The sequence below is a fragment of the Orcinus orca genome, chromosome 14 (assembly GCF_937001465.1).
Source record: "Orcinus orca chromosome 14, mOrcOrc1.1, whole genome shotgun sequence".
Taxonomy (NCBI): domain Eukaryota; kingdom Metazoa; phylum Chordata; class Mammalia; order Artiodactyla; family Delphinidae; genus Orcinus; species Orcinus orca.
The window spans coordinates 60,206,921-60,221,522 of NC_064572.1; the positions used below are offsets into that span (position 1 = coordinate 60,206,921).

The 14,602-nt window shown below is 50.9% G+C and overlaps 1 protein-coding gene across 1 annotated transcript in view; it reads right to left on the reverse strand.

The window, feature by feature from the left end:
• Nucleotides 1–14,602, reverse strand: part of SLIT1 (slit guidance ligand 1) — a 173,542-nt gene that overhangs the window by 145,548 nt on the left and 13,392 nt on the right. Inside the window, exons 2-3 of the mRNA XM_049697446.1 lie at nt 5,365–5,436; nt 3,052–3,123 (exon numbers count right to left, since the gene is read on the reverse strand). Coding sequence (XP_049553403.1) covers nt 3,052–3,123; nt 5,365–5,436 — 144 coding nt within the window. The remainder of the gene's footprint in view (nt 1–3,051; nt 3,124–5,364; nt 5,437–14,602) is intronic.

Genomic DNA, 14,602 nt, shown 5'->3' on the forward strand with positions numbered 1-14,602 from the left:
TGAGGGACCTTCAGGAAGCTAAGAATAAAAACAATAGTAGTGAGTCCCAACTAGCCTTACCTTACTCTGTGCCAGGCACCAGAATAAACGCGTTATAGGCATTACCTCACCATCAGAGGGAAAGCAGAATGAAAAGGTGCGTTTCTCTCTCTTGAGTACAAAGCATCACGGTCATGCACATACCCTCCCGTCTCCTCCCAGAAACAACCCCAGGGGGACGGTTTGACCACCACCATCTCACCACGTGGCTGGGCTCTCAGTTCTCAGAATATGTTTGTAGACTTCGTTGAGCTGTCTCTTTGATAGCTGAGGGGACTGGGATGCCCAGAGATGAGTGGCTCACCCAAGTCACCACCGAGTGGGAGAGGTGGGTTCTGAAGCCTGCCTTTCCCCATCTCCCACCTCGGCAGCCTCCACGTTACACGGTCACCCTCAGCTGGCCCAGGGTGACCGAGCGCCCCACCCCCCAACATCAGACAACCGATGCCTGTGACCCACCAATCCTCACGGCCGGCAGCACCGCACACTTCTGCTTCTGCTCTCGAGTCTGTAACTGCGCACAAGAACCAATCATGTCTGTTCCCAAGCTGTTTATGCCAGAGGTACTTATAATTATATAATTGAACTGACAATTACCTAAATGAACGAAATATCAATACTAGAATGAAAAGAGAGAGTCATCTCTACAAAAACTGGTTGAATGCCTTGGTAAGAGTCAATAAAAGGAAAGTTGTTAATTAAAGAGTTGTGGAATTAAGTAAAAGACTGGGCGGCAGGGGGCGAGCAGGGGAGTCATAAAAGAAATTCAGAATTCTCCTGCCAGATTGCTTCCAAGGGCCTTCCAAGAATCTCATTCCACCTTAAAGAAACCAAAACCAAAAATCGTAAGCAGGGTATATGTGTGTGGTTTAGGCGAGGAAAATAATACAGAACTCCAATCAGCATCTCACACTAAAAAGTAAGACCTTGGCCAAAAAAAAAAATAAACAAAAACGGGGGCGGGGAGGGTCAGTAAATGCACATTATATATTTTAACATAAAATGAAATGTTTAGAGTATGTATGGGTTTTATGACTCCCCACTTTATCCAACTTTTATGATTAACTGATCCACCATTGGTCTCTGACAAGTCAGAGGAGAGGGCCATCCACGGCCAGCACTGGACGTCCCCAGGGACAGAGCAATCACACACCCCAGTAACTGCCCACCACGCAGTTGCTGGTGACCCACCCCAGAAGAAAGGAACTGGAAAAGGACAGAAGGGACAAAGTCTGCAGCGACACATTATGACTCAAAAAGAAGCACCATGCCCAGCCTTGGGTGGCAGCAGCAGATGTGACATGGGCCACCAGTCATGTCTAGACACCTTCCCACCTTTCCTCCTTCCCCAGGGCATGGCAGCCCCGGAGCTGGAGCCGGAATGGGTTAGGACCAAATCATCCCCTCATAACCAGGTCATGAACGCATATTTTGTTCTGAGCATTTTAAAGAAAACTAACACAGGATGAATTATCTGTTCTAGCTTTGGGCTCCTTACGGCTCCATTTTAGGCCTGGATGAGGAAAAGTTCAACTTGGTTTTTCTCCAGGCAGCAGGAAGGCAACCATATCCTTTCCAGTTATTTAATACCTTATTTATTTAATACCTTATTTTCTTTGAAGTAAAAGAGAAAAGTAAGGTATTAGGTTACAGCCATTAAGAGCTCGGGCTCTGGAGGCAAAATGATCCGGGTTCTAACCCCTGTTTCTGCACTTAACCATTTAATAATCATCTCATAAAGCAAGTGCCTTAACTTCTGTGCACCTCCGCTTCTCTGTGGTATCTGTAAGATACCACTGACCACAGTGTTGTTTTAAGGATTAAATGAGATATTAGAGGACAAAGCACTTATCTTGGTGCCTGGCATAGAGTAAGGCAATCAATAATAGCTATAATTATCATCATAAACTCATTGGAAAAAAATCCACAAAAAAAGAAAAGCCTAAAGAATAAAGTTAACTGTTATCCCACCACTCCAGGTGATGAGAGCTAATAGTCTCATTTATTTTCTTCCTCCTGTATTCTGTACATATACAAGTTGATTTTATTTACACAAATGTAAATGTGTAAATAAAATCCTGCCTTTCATTTATTAAAATCCTGCCTAGTATAAATGTACTTCCTGCCTTTTCCACTTAATGTGATATTGTAGACATATTCCTATGGCCTTAATAGTTCTTCAGAAATGTGATTTTATATCTTATATCTCCACCAGAATGGGTGTTTCCAATTTTTTTGTTGTAGTTAAACAATGTGCAATGAAGATCCTGATATATAAATTTTTAGCCATGTCTCTGATTATTTCCTTAAAATCAAATGGACTTTCTGGTTCAAAAGGCAGGAACTTTAGAACTCTTGACACCTACAGCCAAACCAAAGCAGAAAAATGAGGCCGGTGACCACGATGAATGTGAGTGGCCATCACCTACCTCACCCATACTGCCTTCTTTTTTTTTTTTCATTATTGCCAATCTGAAATCTGGTAAAAACTGATCAAGACCTATTTTAAAACTCAAAAGCCCCCTAAGGAACAAATGATGCAAATCAGAAAACAACACCTTCAGTTCTGTGTTGTGGCCTCAAGCACCCAAGACACTGCTCCTAAGGGCTTCCCTGCGGTTGGTCCCCCCGGCACACTAGTGCTTCCTTTAAAGCCTCACAAATCAATAACAGTGGTTATGCCTGGAGTATAAGATCATAGGAATAAATTTCACTTCCTCTGTACTGTGTGGATTTTGTGCCATGATGCGTTCTCAGGGAAAAACAACAAGGATAGCCTGTGTTTAGAATATGCAGTGAGGACACCTCCAGCTGTCTCTGCCATCATCTCACGATGACGCTGCGACCCCTTCCACGGCTACAGCTGCCCCTGGCCCCCATTAGCAGGCGGGAGGCAGGCTGGGCGTGCAGTCCTGTCCCTGAGCACCCCCTCCTGCCACCAGGCTCAGCCTCTCGAGTCCACGCGGCGCCAGTCCCCACCGCCCTCCTGAGCCTGTGCCCACAGATACTCACAGCCGCTCCAGTTCCTTCATGTCGTCGAAAGCCCCGCGTTCCACCACTCCAATCTGGTTCTCCATCAGCTGCCTGGGGAAGGAAAGAGACAAGAACAGCTCCGGGACGGTGGACGAGGACTCCTAGAGACAGCTGGCACAAGGGAGTGAAACAGGAGCAATGCCCGCGACGCACACAATCCGAGCCCTGGCCTGAGCCAACAAAACTTCCTCACAGCTTTGCAAGTTCCCGACACAGGCTCTTCAACACACCCAGCTCCAGCAGCCAGATGTGCTTCCGGCCCTACCCATGCTAACCCTCTGAAGCTGCCTGCATGGCAGAAGGCCACAGGCCACCAGAGCACCAGGCCATCGCTCCAAAGGCATGCTCGGGGAAGCCCGCACCCAGGCAGTGGGGGCTGGCTCTGTGCTGCTGGCGCATGTGCCCTTCTCCGGCCCAGAGCGTGCATGTCCCGGGGAGCAGAGCAGGGGAGATCGGCCAGTAGCGGGGGGAGAGGAGCATGTACCAACTGGGTCCAGCCCACACGTGCGGCAAACACACTCTGCAGTTGGCAGACAACACCCCCGCTGCCTGCTCCCCTGCTCCGCCTGGCCACATTTGCTGCCTACTGAACCACCTGGCTCTGGGGGACTCTGCCCCTCCTTACCACCAACGCGCCCTGAAACCCAGAACCTCCAGCTGGCAGGGCAGCACTCTTCACCGGCAGATCACTTGCTGCGTGGTAATTTTTGAGCTCATCAAGTATGTCTTTCTCCCGTGTTTTCCCCTCCCTACTCTCAAGCAGGTGGCTTATGTGCTCCCGCAAGCGCCTCAAATGAAGTTTGGGGCTGGGCAGGGGGCAGAAGCTGCCACCAGACACTTCTCTTCCTCTGCTTTGTTTCCAAAAACGCTGTGCTGTTGAGGAGCTTATGCTGGGTGGTGTGCGGGGAGGTGGGGGGAAGGGTAACACCAGGCAGGAGGGAGGGCTTCCCCAGACTCCGAAGAGATTCCTCAGCCTGGGAAGGGTTCCAAAGTCAGTGGTTCTGGAGACGCAGAGACCCCTTCCCCAGCGCCTGACAGTTACAATCCCAGAAAGGATCGACCACAGGGTCACCAGCTCCTCCAAAGACCTTCCGAGCTGCAAAGTCCATAGTTCTGAAAGAATTGAGGCCCCAGGACCCCTGCATTACCCTGGGAGTAGGGAATGAGGGACCCAATGACTGTCTGCTAATGAATTTCCTGCCAGCCAGGTGGGATGTGGGCTCAAAGTCGAAACTGATGCAGAGAACATTTTAAAATGCCCTTCTTCCCTGCACACCTGAGTTTGTGGGCTGAGACACCCTCACATCAGAATGCACGCATGTAGGGGTGTCTCTGCACCCCAAGATCAACAGAGCAGGAGCGGGTGAAGGGATCCACCCCTTCCCCTTGCTCCTCAGCCCTGCACAGCCTGACAAGGCAGGTGCCTTCGCTGGTTGGTGGCCACCCCAAAAAAGTCATGCCTGCCACCTCCAATGTTGGCCACTATCAGGCACCTTAGGGGAGTCACCTCTGTCCTCAACGGCTCCCAGTCACTTCCTCCTCAAGTCAGGGGGTCTGTGGCCTTGCTGGGAAGTCTTTCTGGGGCACAAGTTCAAAAGAGCTGCGGAGACTGTTATAGACTGAATTGGGTCATCCCCCCCGCCCCAAAATTCATACACTGAAGTTCTTACCCCCAATGTGACAGTGTTCGGAGATAAGGTACGTAATTAAGGCTAAATGAGGTCGTAAGGATGGGGCCCTAATCTGATAGGACTGGTGTCCCGGTAAGAAGAAGAGACAGCAGAGATCTCTCTGTGTGCACACAGAGGAAAGGCCACGTGAGGACGCAGCGAGAAGGTGCCCGGAACAGAGGCCTCCCACAGACCAACCCTTACGGCACCTCGATCTTAGACTCCCAGCCTCCAGAACTGGGAGAAAATTAATTTCTGTTGTTTCAGCCACCCAGTTGCTGGTCTTTTGTTACGGCAGCCTGAGCAGGCCTGGTCTTCCTTCACCCCAGAAGCCAGCCAATGGACAAGGCAGCCCCATCTTCCCAGGTCCTGCCAGGAAGTGACTACTGGTGCCCACTCCACGCCCAATTTTCTCAGCCATATGGGAGACAGTGGCCACTCTGGGTCAGGACTTGGCACACCTCCACCCACCCGCTCACGGCATCCCAAGACTGACTGCGCAGGGGAGGGGCCCAGCTGGCCTACAACCCTACGACCCACAACCAGGGCTCTGCCGTGAGACCGCCACTGAGGGGAGGGGGCAGGAGAAAGGTTATAAACGGCAGCAGCATGCCATACTCACAGCACCCGCAGCTGCTTGAGTCCCGCAAAGTCATTCTTATGGATCCGAGTGATTTTGTTGCCGTTGAGTTCCCTGGGGGAGGAAAGGAGAGAAGGAGATGGTGAGCTGCCCAGGGTGCCCCCAGGCCAGGGCTCCGCTCCGAGCTCCCTCTCCACGTGGCTTAAGTCAACCATCTCGCCAACGGGGCTGGGTGCTTCCCAGCCAAGCCCCGGGACCCCCAAGTCTGTGTCGTCCTAACAAGCCGGGACCTCTTTGCAGCAGATGTTTGACCAACAGGAACGCACAGGGCACGGACTCACTGCTGGGAGTGCTGTGGAACCCCAAAACGCAGCTTTTGCCCTGAAAGGGCTCAGTCTCGTTGGAGAGACAAGACATTCACACAGGAAAGAATTTAGAAACTAGCCAATTAGAGAGGCTCTTCAGGTAGAATCCTTGCTGAGCCTCAGTTTCCTCATCTATAAAATAGGGATAATAACTGTCTACCTCATAGGAGTAACATGAGGCATAAACAAGCAAAGAGCATGGCCTGCACCTAGAAAGGGGCCCCTTGGGGATACCAATGCCATCATCTGGTGGCACTGGTTCCCACAAGCTGTCCAGATTCCAAGCAGGAGAGCGCAGGGAGGGCCATGCCATTTAAGGGGACTGAGGAAGTGGGACTCAAGCTGAGGTCCAAAAGACAAGGCAGATCTGTAGCAAGAGGGATGGAACGGACACTCCAGGGAAGGAGAAAAGCCGGAGTATCTGGAGGGCTGGGAGCCGTGGGAAGCAGGGTTGGGGGAAGGTGGGTCGAAGCCAGAGGGCCTGAGAAAGGAACCAGAGGAAAGACAGGGAGCCAGTGAGGCCTCCGGGCAGGAGCTGCCATGAGGCCAGTCCTGCAGCGGGGACAGGAAGGCAGGGCCCAGGAAGGGAGGCCGAGCCCCGCAGTGACTCACACCACCAGGGCCTCCAGTCCTTGCTCCCTCCCAAGACCACGTGCTCCTCTCTCAGCCCTTCCAGTCATGCCCTGGGCACCTTGGACATGGACCCCACCTCCCACCCCCTCCCACCCAGCCTCTGCTGGCCACTCCTCTTCACAGGGAGCTGGCCCAGCCTTGGAAAGGCAGGCCACTCCAGGGGTCAGGCACCCCACTCCCCAGAAAGTTCTTCCACTGAGCCACACACAGCGGAATCTCACTCAGGCCCAGCTCCAAACCCAGCTGTCACCTCCACATCTCACCTGGCTTCCTGTGCAGCACCGTGTCCACAACCACCCTGCCCCCTCCTCTTCCTCACCATCATCGCGACCCCCATACGCTTAGCAATAACTTAACTGATCTCGCGCGCACACATCCACGCGCACAGACACTCACACGCTCTACCTGCGGCCCAGTCTCCTCATTTACCAACTCTGGTCAAAGGTTCCAGGTGTTTCCGCCATCCCAACCCAAGTCCAAGCTACTCTGAAAAACTGCAAGTTCCCTTTCCTAAGAGAGTTTCAGAAGTGTGATGTTCTAGAGCTGCTTCCACTAAGAACAAAATGTTATTGATTTCCACACACTCTGGGAACTGGGCTTTGCATACATCCTTACAAGATGCTGGAAGGTAGTTATCGCGCCCATCTTACAGATGAGGAAAAAATGTCTCAAAGAGGTCTTCCCGAGGTCACCACCTGGTAAAGGACAGAGCAGGGATCTGGACCCGTAGCCGTGTGATCCTAGGGCCCAGGCTTCTTCCACCAGGACAGGCTCTCTCCCCAAGTTGACAAGCTGATAATTTATTCAATTCATCACTCTCTCTGTCCTTCCCCTGGGCCTGGCTCCTGATCCTTTGGAGCAGCTGGAAAAACTCATTCCCTGTTCCTCAGCTCTTTTCTAACAGGATCTCTCTGAGGGGTTTGAGGTCTCTCCAAGGTAACGGGGCCATTGGTGAGAGCACCAGACTGAGCCCCTTCCCGCCCTAAATGCTGGGAGGATGTCTTCTCCACGTGAGATGGGCTCTTTTCAATGTAAAGGCCTTTTTTGTTGAATGAAATATTCTTCCCCGAAACGGCCACCTCTGAGCCTCTCTTTGCTGCTCCCCCTGCCACACGACCTCACTTCAAACAAGGAGAATGTCATCTCAAAGCTCTGAAGACTGGTTCCCTCCACAAGCAGGCGGTTCCCTCTGGGCTATCCAGCTCAAACTTTCATCCCTGAACCCAAAACCACAAGGAATTTGGGGTGTTTTTATGGGGTTTTTAAAAAAGATTTATTATTTATTTATTTGTTTATTTTATTCATTTTTGGCTGTGTCAGGTCTTAGTTGCAGCAGGCGGGATCTTTCGTCGCAGTGCACAGGCTTCTCTCGAGTTGTGGCGTGGGGGTTTTCTCTTCTCTAGTTGTGGCCCGCAGGTTGCAGAGCACATGGGCTCTGTAGTTTGCAACACGTGGCTCTCTCGTTGAGGTGCGCGAGCTCAGTAGGGGTGGCACGACAGCTCAGTTGCCCCGCGGCACGTGGGATCCTAGTTCCCCAACCAGGGATCGAATCCGCGTCCCCTGCACTGGAAGGCAGATTCTTAACCACTGGACCACCAGGGAAGTCCCGGTTTTATGTTTTTGATTATAATATATGTCATCATTGATTATAAAAGCAAAAATATTAAACTTAAGTGGACGTCGACAGAGCCACGGTTAGTTAAATTTCAGTACATCTGTGAAACTGAATGCCATGCAGCCATTTAAAACAGTACAGATCCCTTTGTATTGACAAGGGAAGATGTCCCTGATACAGCCCGTGGGAAAAGGGTTTCAAGACAGCTTGTATGCCCCGAGCCCACTTATGTAAAAACTCACAGGCATATCAGTAGAGGTCTATGCATAGAACCAGTTCGCTGGGGGCTGTTCGCTGCATGTGAGTGCCTGTAACCACTGAGTGCTGGGCCTTAAGGGGACTTCAGCTTCCTTTTCATACTTTTCTGCATTGTTTGAAATTTTTTAAGAGACATCTCTATTTTTAAAGTCAACAAAATAGGCAAGTTATTGTGCTGAAAAATACGAGTAACATATGTACATTATTGAATTTTTTCAATTACCTTAAGAATAAAGAAAAATCACACATTAGCTCATCACCCAGAAAGAATGCCTTGTTAATATTCTGGAATATTTTCTCTCAAACCTGTTACCTTTGGATATAAGTTTTATCGAGTGGAGATAATATGACAAATATTTACTGAAGACTTGCTATTTGCAAAGCATTTTGCAAGGTTCTGAAGATACAAGAGTGAATGAGACATAAATGGTGTGCACGCCTTCTGCAATGTCATTCCCTGCTCGTTCTCCATTTACGATTTTGATTGGTATAAAGGATCCCTTCCGTTGGATATATCAAGTTACTGGGCATGCCCTGATTCTCTGTCACTAGAACATCTGAGCTGTTTTGGTATTGTTCGATTATAAATAATACCGCATAAAGCTTGGTGGGCATTTGGGAGGAATATGTTCCTAGAAATGGAATTAGTCAAAGGTCATGAGAAATCTTGAATTTTACAATCATTCACTCACTCCTTCTCATGGCAACCATGGTTCATCAGGCAATTGACTACAATAATTATTCAATTCACAGACGGCAAAACTGAGGCAAAGACAGACGTCAAGACTTGTCTGAACAAGGCAGGGCCCAAATGGAACTCAGGAATCCCTGAGGATGGAATTCCCATAAGGTGGGCAGGGTGGGGTGGGGAGTTCGCAGGGAGTACTGATGACATGCTCATCTACCTGCCTCTCTTCTCACCTTTGGCACCAGGCTCCACTGGGCAGACTCTGGGGCGCATTCCTTAGCCATCAGTGGATTCCAACCCCTCCCCCTCACCTCCTGCACCCCACTCCACCTCCACTCAAGAAAAGACCTGGGACAGGCAGGCACAGGAGGACAATGGTACAGACAGCAGAGCAAACACAGCCCCCCTCTCGGAAGGCCCTGCTGGTGGCTTCCAGGCAAGAATGTCGATGGAAGCCCAAGCTCCCCCAGACCCCAGCCTCCCCCATCAGCTTTGGTCTGTAACCTGGAGCTAAGCTAAGCGCCTCCTCTCAGGGGACAGCCCTCGAGAAGGCAGCCTGTGAAGCAGAGGCAGCTCTCATCGGGTTCGCAGGTCTGGGGCTGCAGCTTAAGGAGTCATTAGCGCCACTTAGGCTGAGAGAATGGCCTCCACGGTCCCCTCCCTCTCCCCTCAGCCGGGCAGCCCAACAGGATCGAGTTTCCAACCTCGAGGTGGCCCGGCCACCTCCCCTGGAACCCTCAGCACAGGCTGCTGGAATGAGGCGAGGAGGTCATTTTTCTCCGGTGCCTGATTCCTCCAACAGGTGCTCCTTGAGTGTCGCCATGGAGACCCCTCCCCAGCAAGCTGCCTGGGAAAACCAGAGAAGCTGCTGTGACCTTCAGACCTGTGCAGCCAGAGCAGGCAAGTGGGGTGGGCCCTCTGGGGCAATTCCCGGCCTCGCTTCTCAGGAAGAAGCCAGGATCCAGAGCTACCCTGGGGTCCCTGAGGTTCTTGCCACCAGGGCCCACATCCACCACTTCTCTTTATTGGGCGCCTCTGTGTGCAGGCTCTGAGCCCAACTCCAAGCATGTTTCATCTCATTTCACCTGCACAGTAGCCTACGAGATGAGTCAAGTTCTCTCCATCTTGCTGATGAGGAAACTGAGGCAGAGATTGGTGAAGCAATTTGCCCAGTGCCACCCAGCTCATAAGTGGTGGGGCCAGGACCAAATCCCACTCAGGCCAACGTGAATCCAGGTTCCTTCCCCTTCATCATGATGCCTCGTGTTGCTGGATTCCGTCGAGGCCACCCCTCACCCTGAGCAATCATGCCTTGGACAGAGCCGAGGAACAACTTAGACAGACATCCTGGGGCCCTATAATAAGACCGTGTGCTCTGCCCAAACAACAACATCAGGGCAGCTTCCCAGCCAGCCGAGCTTGGGCTTTAGAGCCAGACTATCCGGCTTCAAATTCCTACTCTACGATCACTAGCTGTGTGACCCTGGGCACAAAGTTTAACTTCTCTGCGCCTCAGTTTCCCCATTTGTAAAACGAAGATAATGATAACACCCACCTCTTAGAGATGTGGTGAGGTTTAAATGACTTAACTATTTCTAAAGCACCAAGAGCAGTGCCTGGCATACAGAAATGCTCTCTATATCAATATTCCCTGCTGCAATTATTTTTACTACTACTATTGTTGCTGTTGTTTTGTTTCCCTCAAGGACCATGGCACCACTAGAAGGGTGGTGCCCCAGGCTCAGCTCAGGCTGGTGCTGGGCTGCCTGTGCTATGCTGAGCAGGGAGGAGCTGGCTGCTTCTGCCCTGCAGGCCCCAGGATGCTGAGGCCCAGGGAAGATGCCCTGAGACGGTTCTCTCTCTTCCAAAAGTGATGGCTCTGCATCCATCCTTCTCCCCAGGAGGAAATACACTCCAGTGGCAAATGGCCCTGACTCCCATCCGTTCCTATGTGGTCCTAACCTGAAAGAAAAAACCTCGGTGGTGAAAGATTTGGGAGAAAATCCTCTGAAGCAAAATTACTGAGGGAAAAACAAAAACACACCAGGATTTCTCGAATCCTCTCGGGAAACAAGAATCTGGTCCCCAGCAACTGGGTGTTTGTGATAAACCGAAAGAAACCACTGGATTTCCTAAAGCTGTAGGAATAGACACCCTGGGCCCCGCTTGGGGCGCTCTGGGGGCTGCACGCCCTTCACAAGCATTTCTCACGGTTGGCTGGGAAGGCAACCGCTCCTGGTGCTGGTTCCTCCCCAAGGGCCCAAACTGCAATGGTGATGGGGAGGCTCAGCTGACCTCTAAATTCCCTTCCTGCCAGGTCTCCAAAAAATAAACACGCACGCTCTGACTGTGAATGAGACTGGCCTCCGAGCTGGGGAACTGTATTCCTCAGCGCTGTCCTTTGAAATCTTACCCTGGCCAAATCCACAGCACTCAGTGTCTGCAAAGTCAGACAGGAGAACCAAGGCAATGAAGAATGTCCCTACCCAGCTGCCGCCCGACAGAGGTAGACAGGCCCACACCCCAACCTGCAGGTGGACTGGCTGCATGGAGCGCCCAGAGCCACCTAACTGGGCTCCCCACCTTCCCTCTGGCTCCCCTCCAATCTGTTCTCCAGGCCACAGCCAGAGTGATCTTTTCAAGATGCAAATCTGATCGTGTCACTCCCCACTTAAGCCCTTCAATGAACCCCCATCACTCTTGGAATCAAGACAAAACTCTCCTTAACACCGACCACAAACCCCATGTGGCCCGCCCCACTCTCCCTGTTCTGATTTGCTCCCTCTGGTGGCAGGGCCTTTGAACTTGCCATTCCCTCTGCCTGCACTGCTCCCTCCTTCCACTTTGCCTAACTCACTCCAACTTTTCCTTCCAATTGGTCCAACCTCCCTATCACAGGCCCACAGGGCACTCTAACCCTCTCCTCTGCAGCACAAATCAGGGGCAATTTTATATGGATTTGGGACCTTCCTTGACTGATATCTCTACCCCTCCCCATGTATAAGCTCCTTGAGGACACGGACTGTGCCAGTTTTTTCTCATTATTGTATCTCCAGGGCCTAACGTAGTACCTGGCACCTGTTACCTGATAGATGTTTTAGTAAGTATTTCTTGAATGCAAGAATAAATTTGCATTCAAGCTGACATATTCTAAATAGCACTGGGTTGGGTGAGTTTTCCATGTTTCCCTGCTCCCTGACTCAAAAAAAAAAAAACCCACACTCATTAAGAAATGCTCTCCCCAAATGGACATCAGCCAAGGAAAGCTTCACACAGAGAGGAGGCTGCTGTTTTACCAACAACCATTCCATAGCCCACAGGTTAAAAGACTGATTTTTCCTCAGTTCCCTTGTTAGGAAAATACCAGCCCCCAGGGCTTCAGCCACCCTGCTCCTCCACTTTCAACAACCAGCTCTTCTGCCTCAGGGCCTTTGCCAGGGCCAGCTGGGCTCTGATCCAGAGCCCACAGAGTAACCCACAGCTGGCTTACTCCCAACATCCTTCAGGCCTCAGTTTAAATGTCCCCTCCTCTAAACCACCCTCCCCACAGGTGTTCACTCAGCTCCTCCTCCAGAGCTGGCATTTTGATTTGTGCATTTAATATGAGGTCCTTTGGGGACTTCCCTGGTGGCGCAGTGGTTAAGAATCCGCCTGCCAATGCAGGGCACACAGGTTTGAGCTCTGGTCCAGGAAGCTCCCACATGTCCCAGAGCAACTAAGCCCGTGCTCCCCAAAATGGGAAATCCATGCACCACAACAAAGAGTAGCCCCCGCTCACCACAACTAGAGGAAGCCCATGGGCAGCAACGAAGACCCAATGCAGCCAAAAATAAATTAAAAAATAATTTTTTTAAAAAATTACAGAATAAAAAAGTATATATGACTGGCCTTAAAGGCCAGTCTCCCCTGCCAAGCTGTGAGAGGCAGAGGCCACATCTGTAAGCCAGCACCTGTGGGGGTGCCTGGCACACAGTAGTTGCTCACTAAATGTAAGCTGAACTATCCTGCCCAAGGAGCCTGGCTGCTGCCAGCACATCACAGCCGAGGCCGGCGCATCCTCCCATCAGCCCCAAGCCTTCCTCAAGCCTCAGTGGGTCATGATCCAGAGGCTCCTCCACCCCCTCAGCAGAGCCCACAGGCCTGGCACCAACCCCAGGGCTGGGGTCACCCTCCACCGTGTGATGAATCAAGAAGTCCCAGGGATGAGTAGTCAGGGGCCTCACACCACAGCAGATTTCCTACGGATCCTGCTCTGCCCAGGCTCCTGGCTCCCATCTTGTTTCCTTGGCTTGAGTACTAGCAGTATCTATACTATCACAGCCAAGCCAGCTCATTTAAGCCTCATAATACCACCCGGTTCAAAGGTTTGCTATCAGTCTTGATTTTCAGATGAGGAAACTGAGGCATAAAGAATTTAAGTAACCAGCTCAAGTTCAGCCAGCTGGTAAGTAGGTTGAAAAGGCAAGACTTGAACCCTAGCATGTCTGACTCCAGGGCCCAGGTCTTTTTTTTTTTTTTTTAATTGCTATAAAATACACATAACAAAATTTACCATTTTAACCGTTTTGAAGTGCAGAGCTCAGTAGTGTTAAGTACATTCACATTGTTGTACGACAGATCTCCAGAACTTTTTCAGCCTGCAAAACTGAAACTCTGTACCTGTTAAACGGTAACTTCCCCTTCCTCTCTCCCAAAGCCCCTGGTAGCCACCATGCTACTTTCTGTCTCTACGAATTTGACTGCTCTGGTGCCTCAGACAAGGGGACTGGCTTATTTCACAACGTCCTCAGGGTTCATCCATGGCGTAGCATGTGTCAGAATTCCCTTCCTTTTTAAGGCGGAATAATATTCCATTGCACGTCTACAAGTTTTGTTTATCCATTCATCCAACAGTGGACACTTGGGTTGCTTCCACCCTTCAGCTATCGTGAATAATCCAGCTATGAACATGAGTATACAAATACCTTTGAGACGCTGCTTTCAATTCTTTTGGGTATATACCCAGAAGTGAACTTGCTGGATCATATGCTAATTCTATGTTTAACTTTTTGAGGAACCTTCATACTGTTTTCCACAGCAGTCGCACCATTTTACATTCCCAGAAACAACACACAATGGTTCCAATTTCTCCACATCCTCGCCACCATTTGTCATTTCCCAGTTTTTTTATAGTAGCCATCCTAATGGGTGGGAGGCGATCAGAGCCCAGCTCTTAACCCCAACTCCATGGTGCATTCTGTTCTGAGGCACAAACCGCACCTCCGTTCCTTCACTACTGAGGCCTGGCCTTGCTCTTGCCAATACCATTCTCAGGTCTGGGGCCCATCCCAAAACCACATCCCTACAGACAGGCCCCAATCCCTGGTGGCCACCAGGCCTCCATGTCCATTGCCTGCCAGCCCCCTCTCCACTCACTGCCCACCCCAGGCCCCTGAGAGGCCACCCAGCAGCTAACTCCCTGGCCCTGACCTCAACCTGCAACACCACCTCCTCGCATCCCCCAACTCTGCTCACCACCCCCTACCCCTAGGCTGGACACCCCTCCCTGTGCCAGCCTGCAACTTGGGTCCACCTTGTAAACACATGCAGGAAGGAATCAATCTTGGCCAATTTCCCTTTATGTCCTAGTGCTAAGCCCCGACAGAGGTTTTGTAGGTGTTAAATGAATGATGAATGAATGAATGAAGCCAAGCCTTATTAAGATGTGTGGAGTGGTAGTCA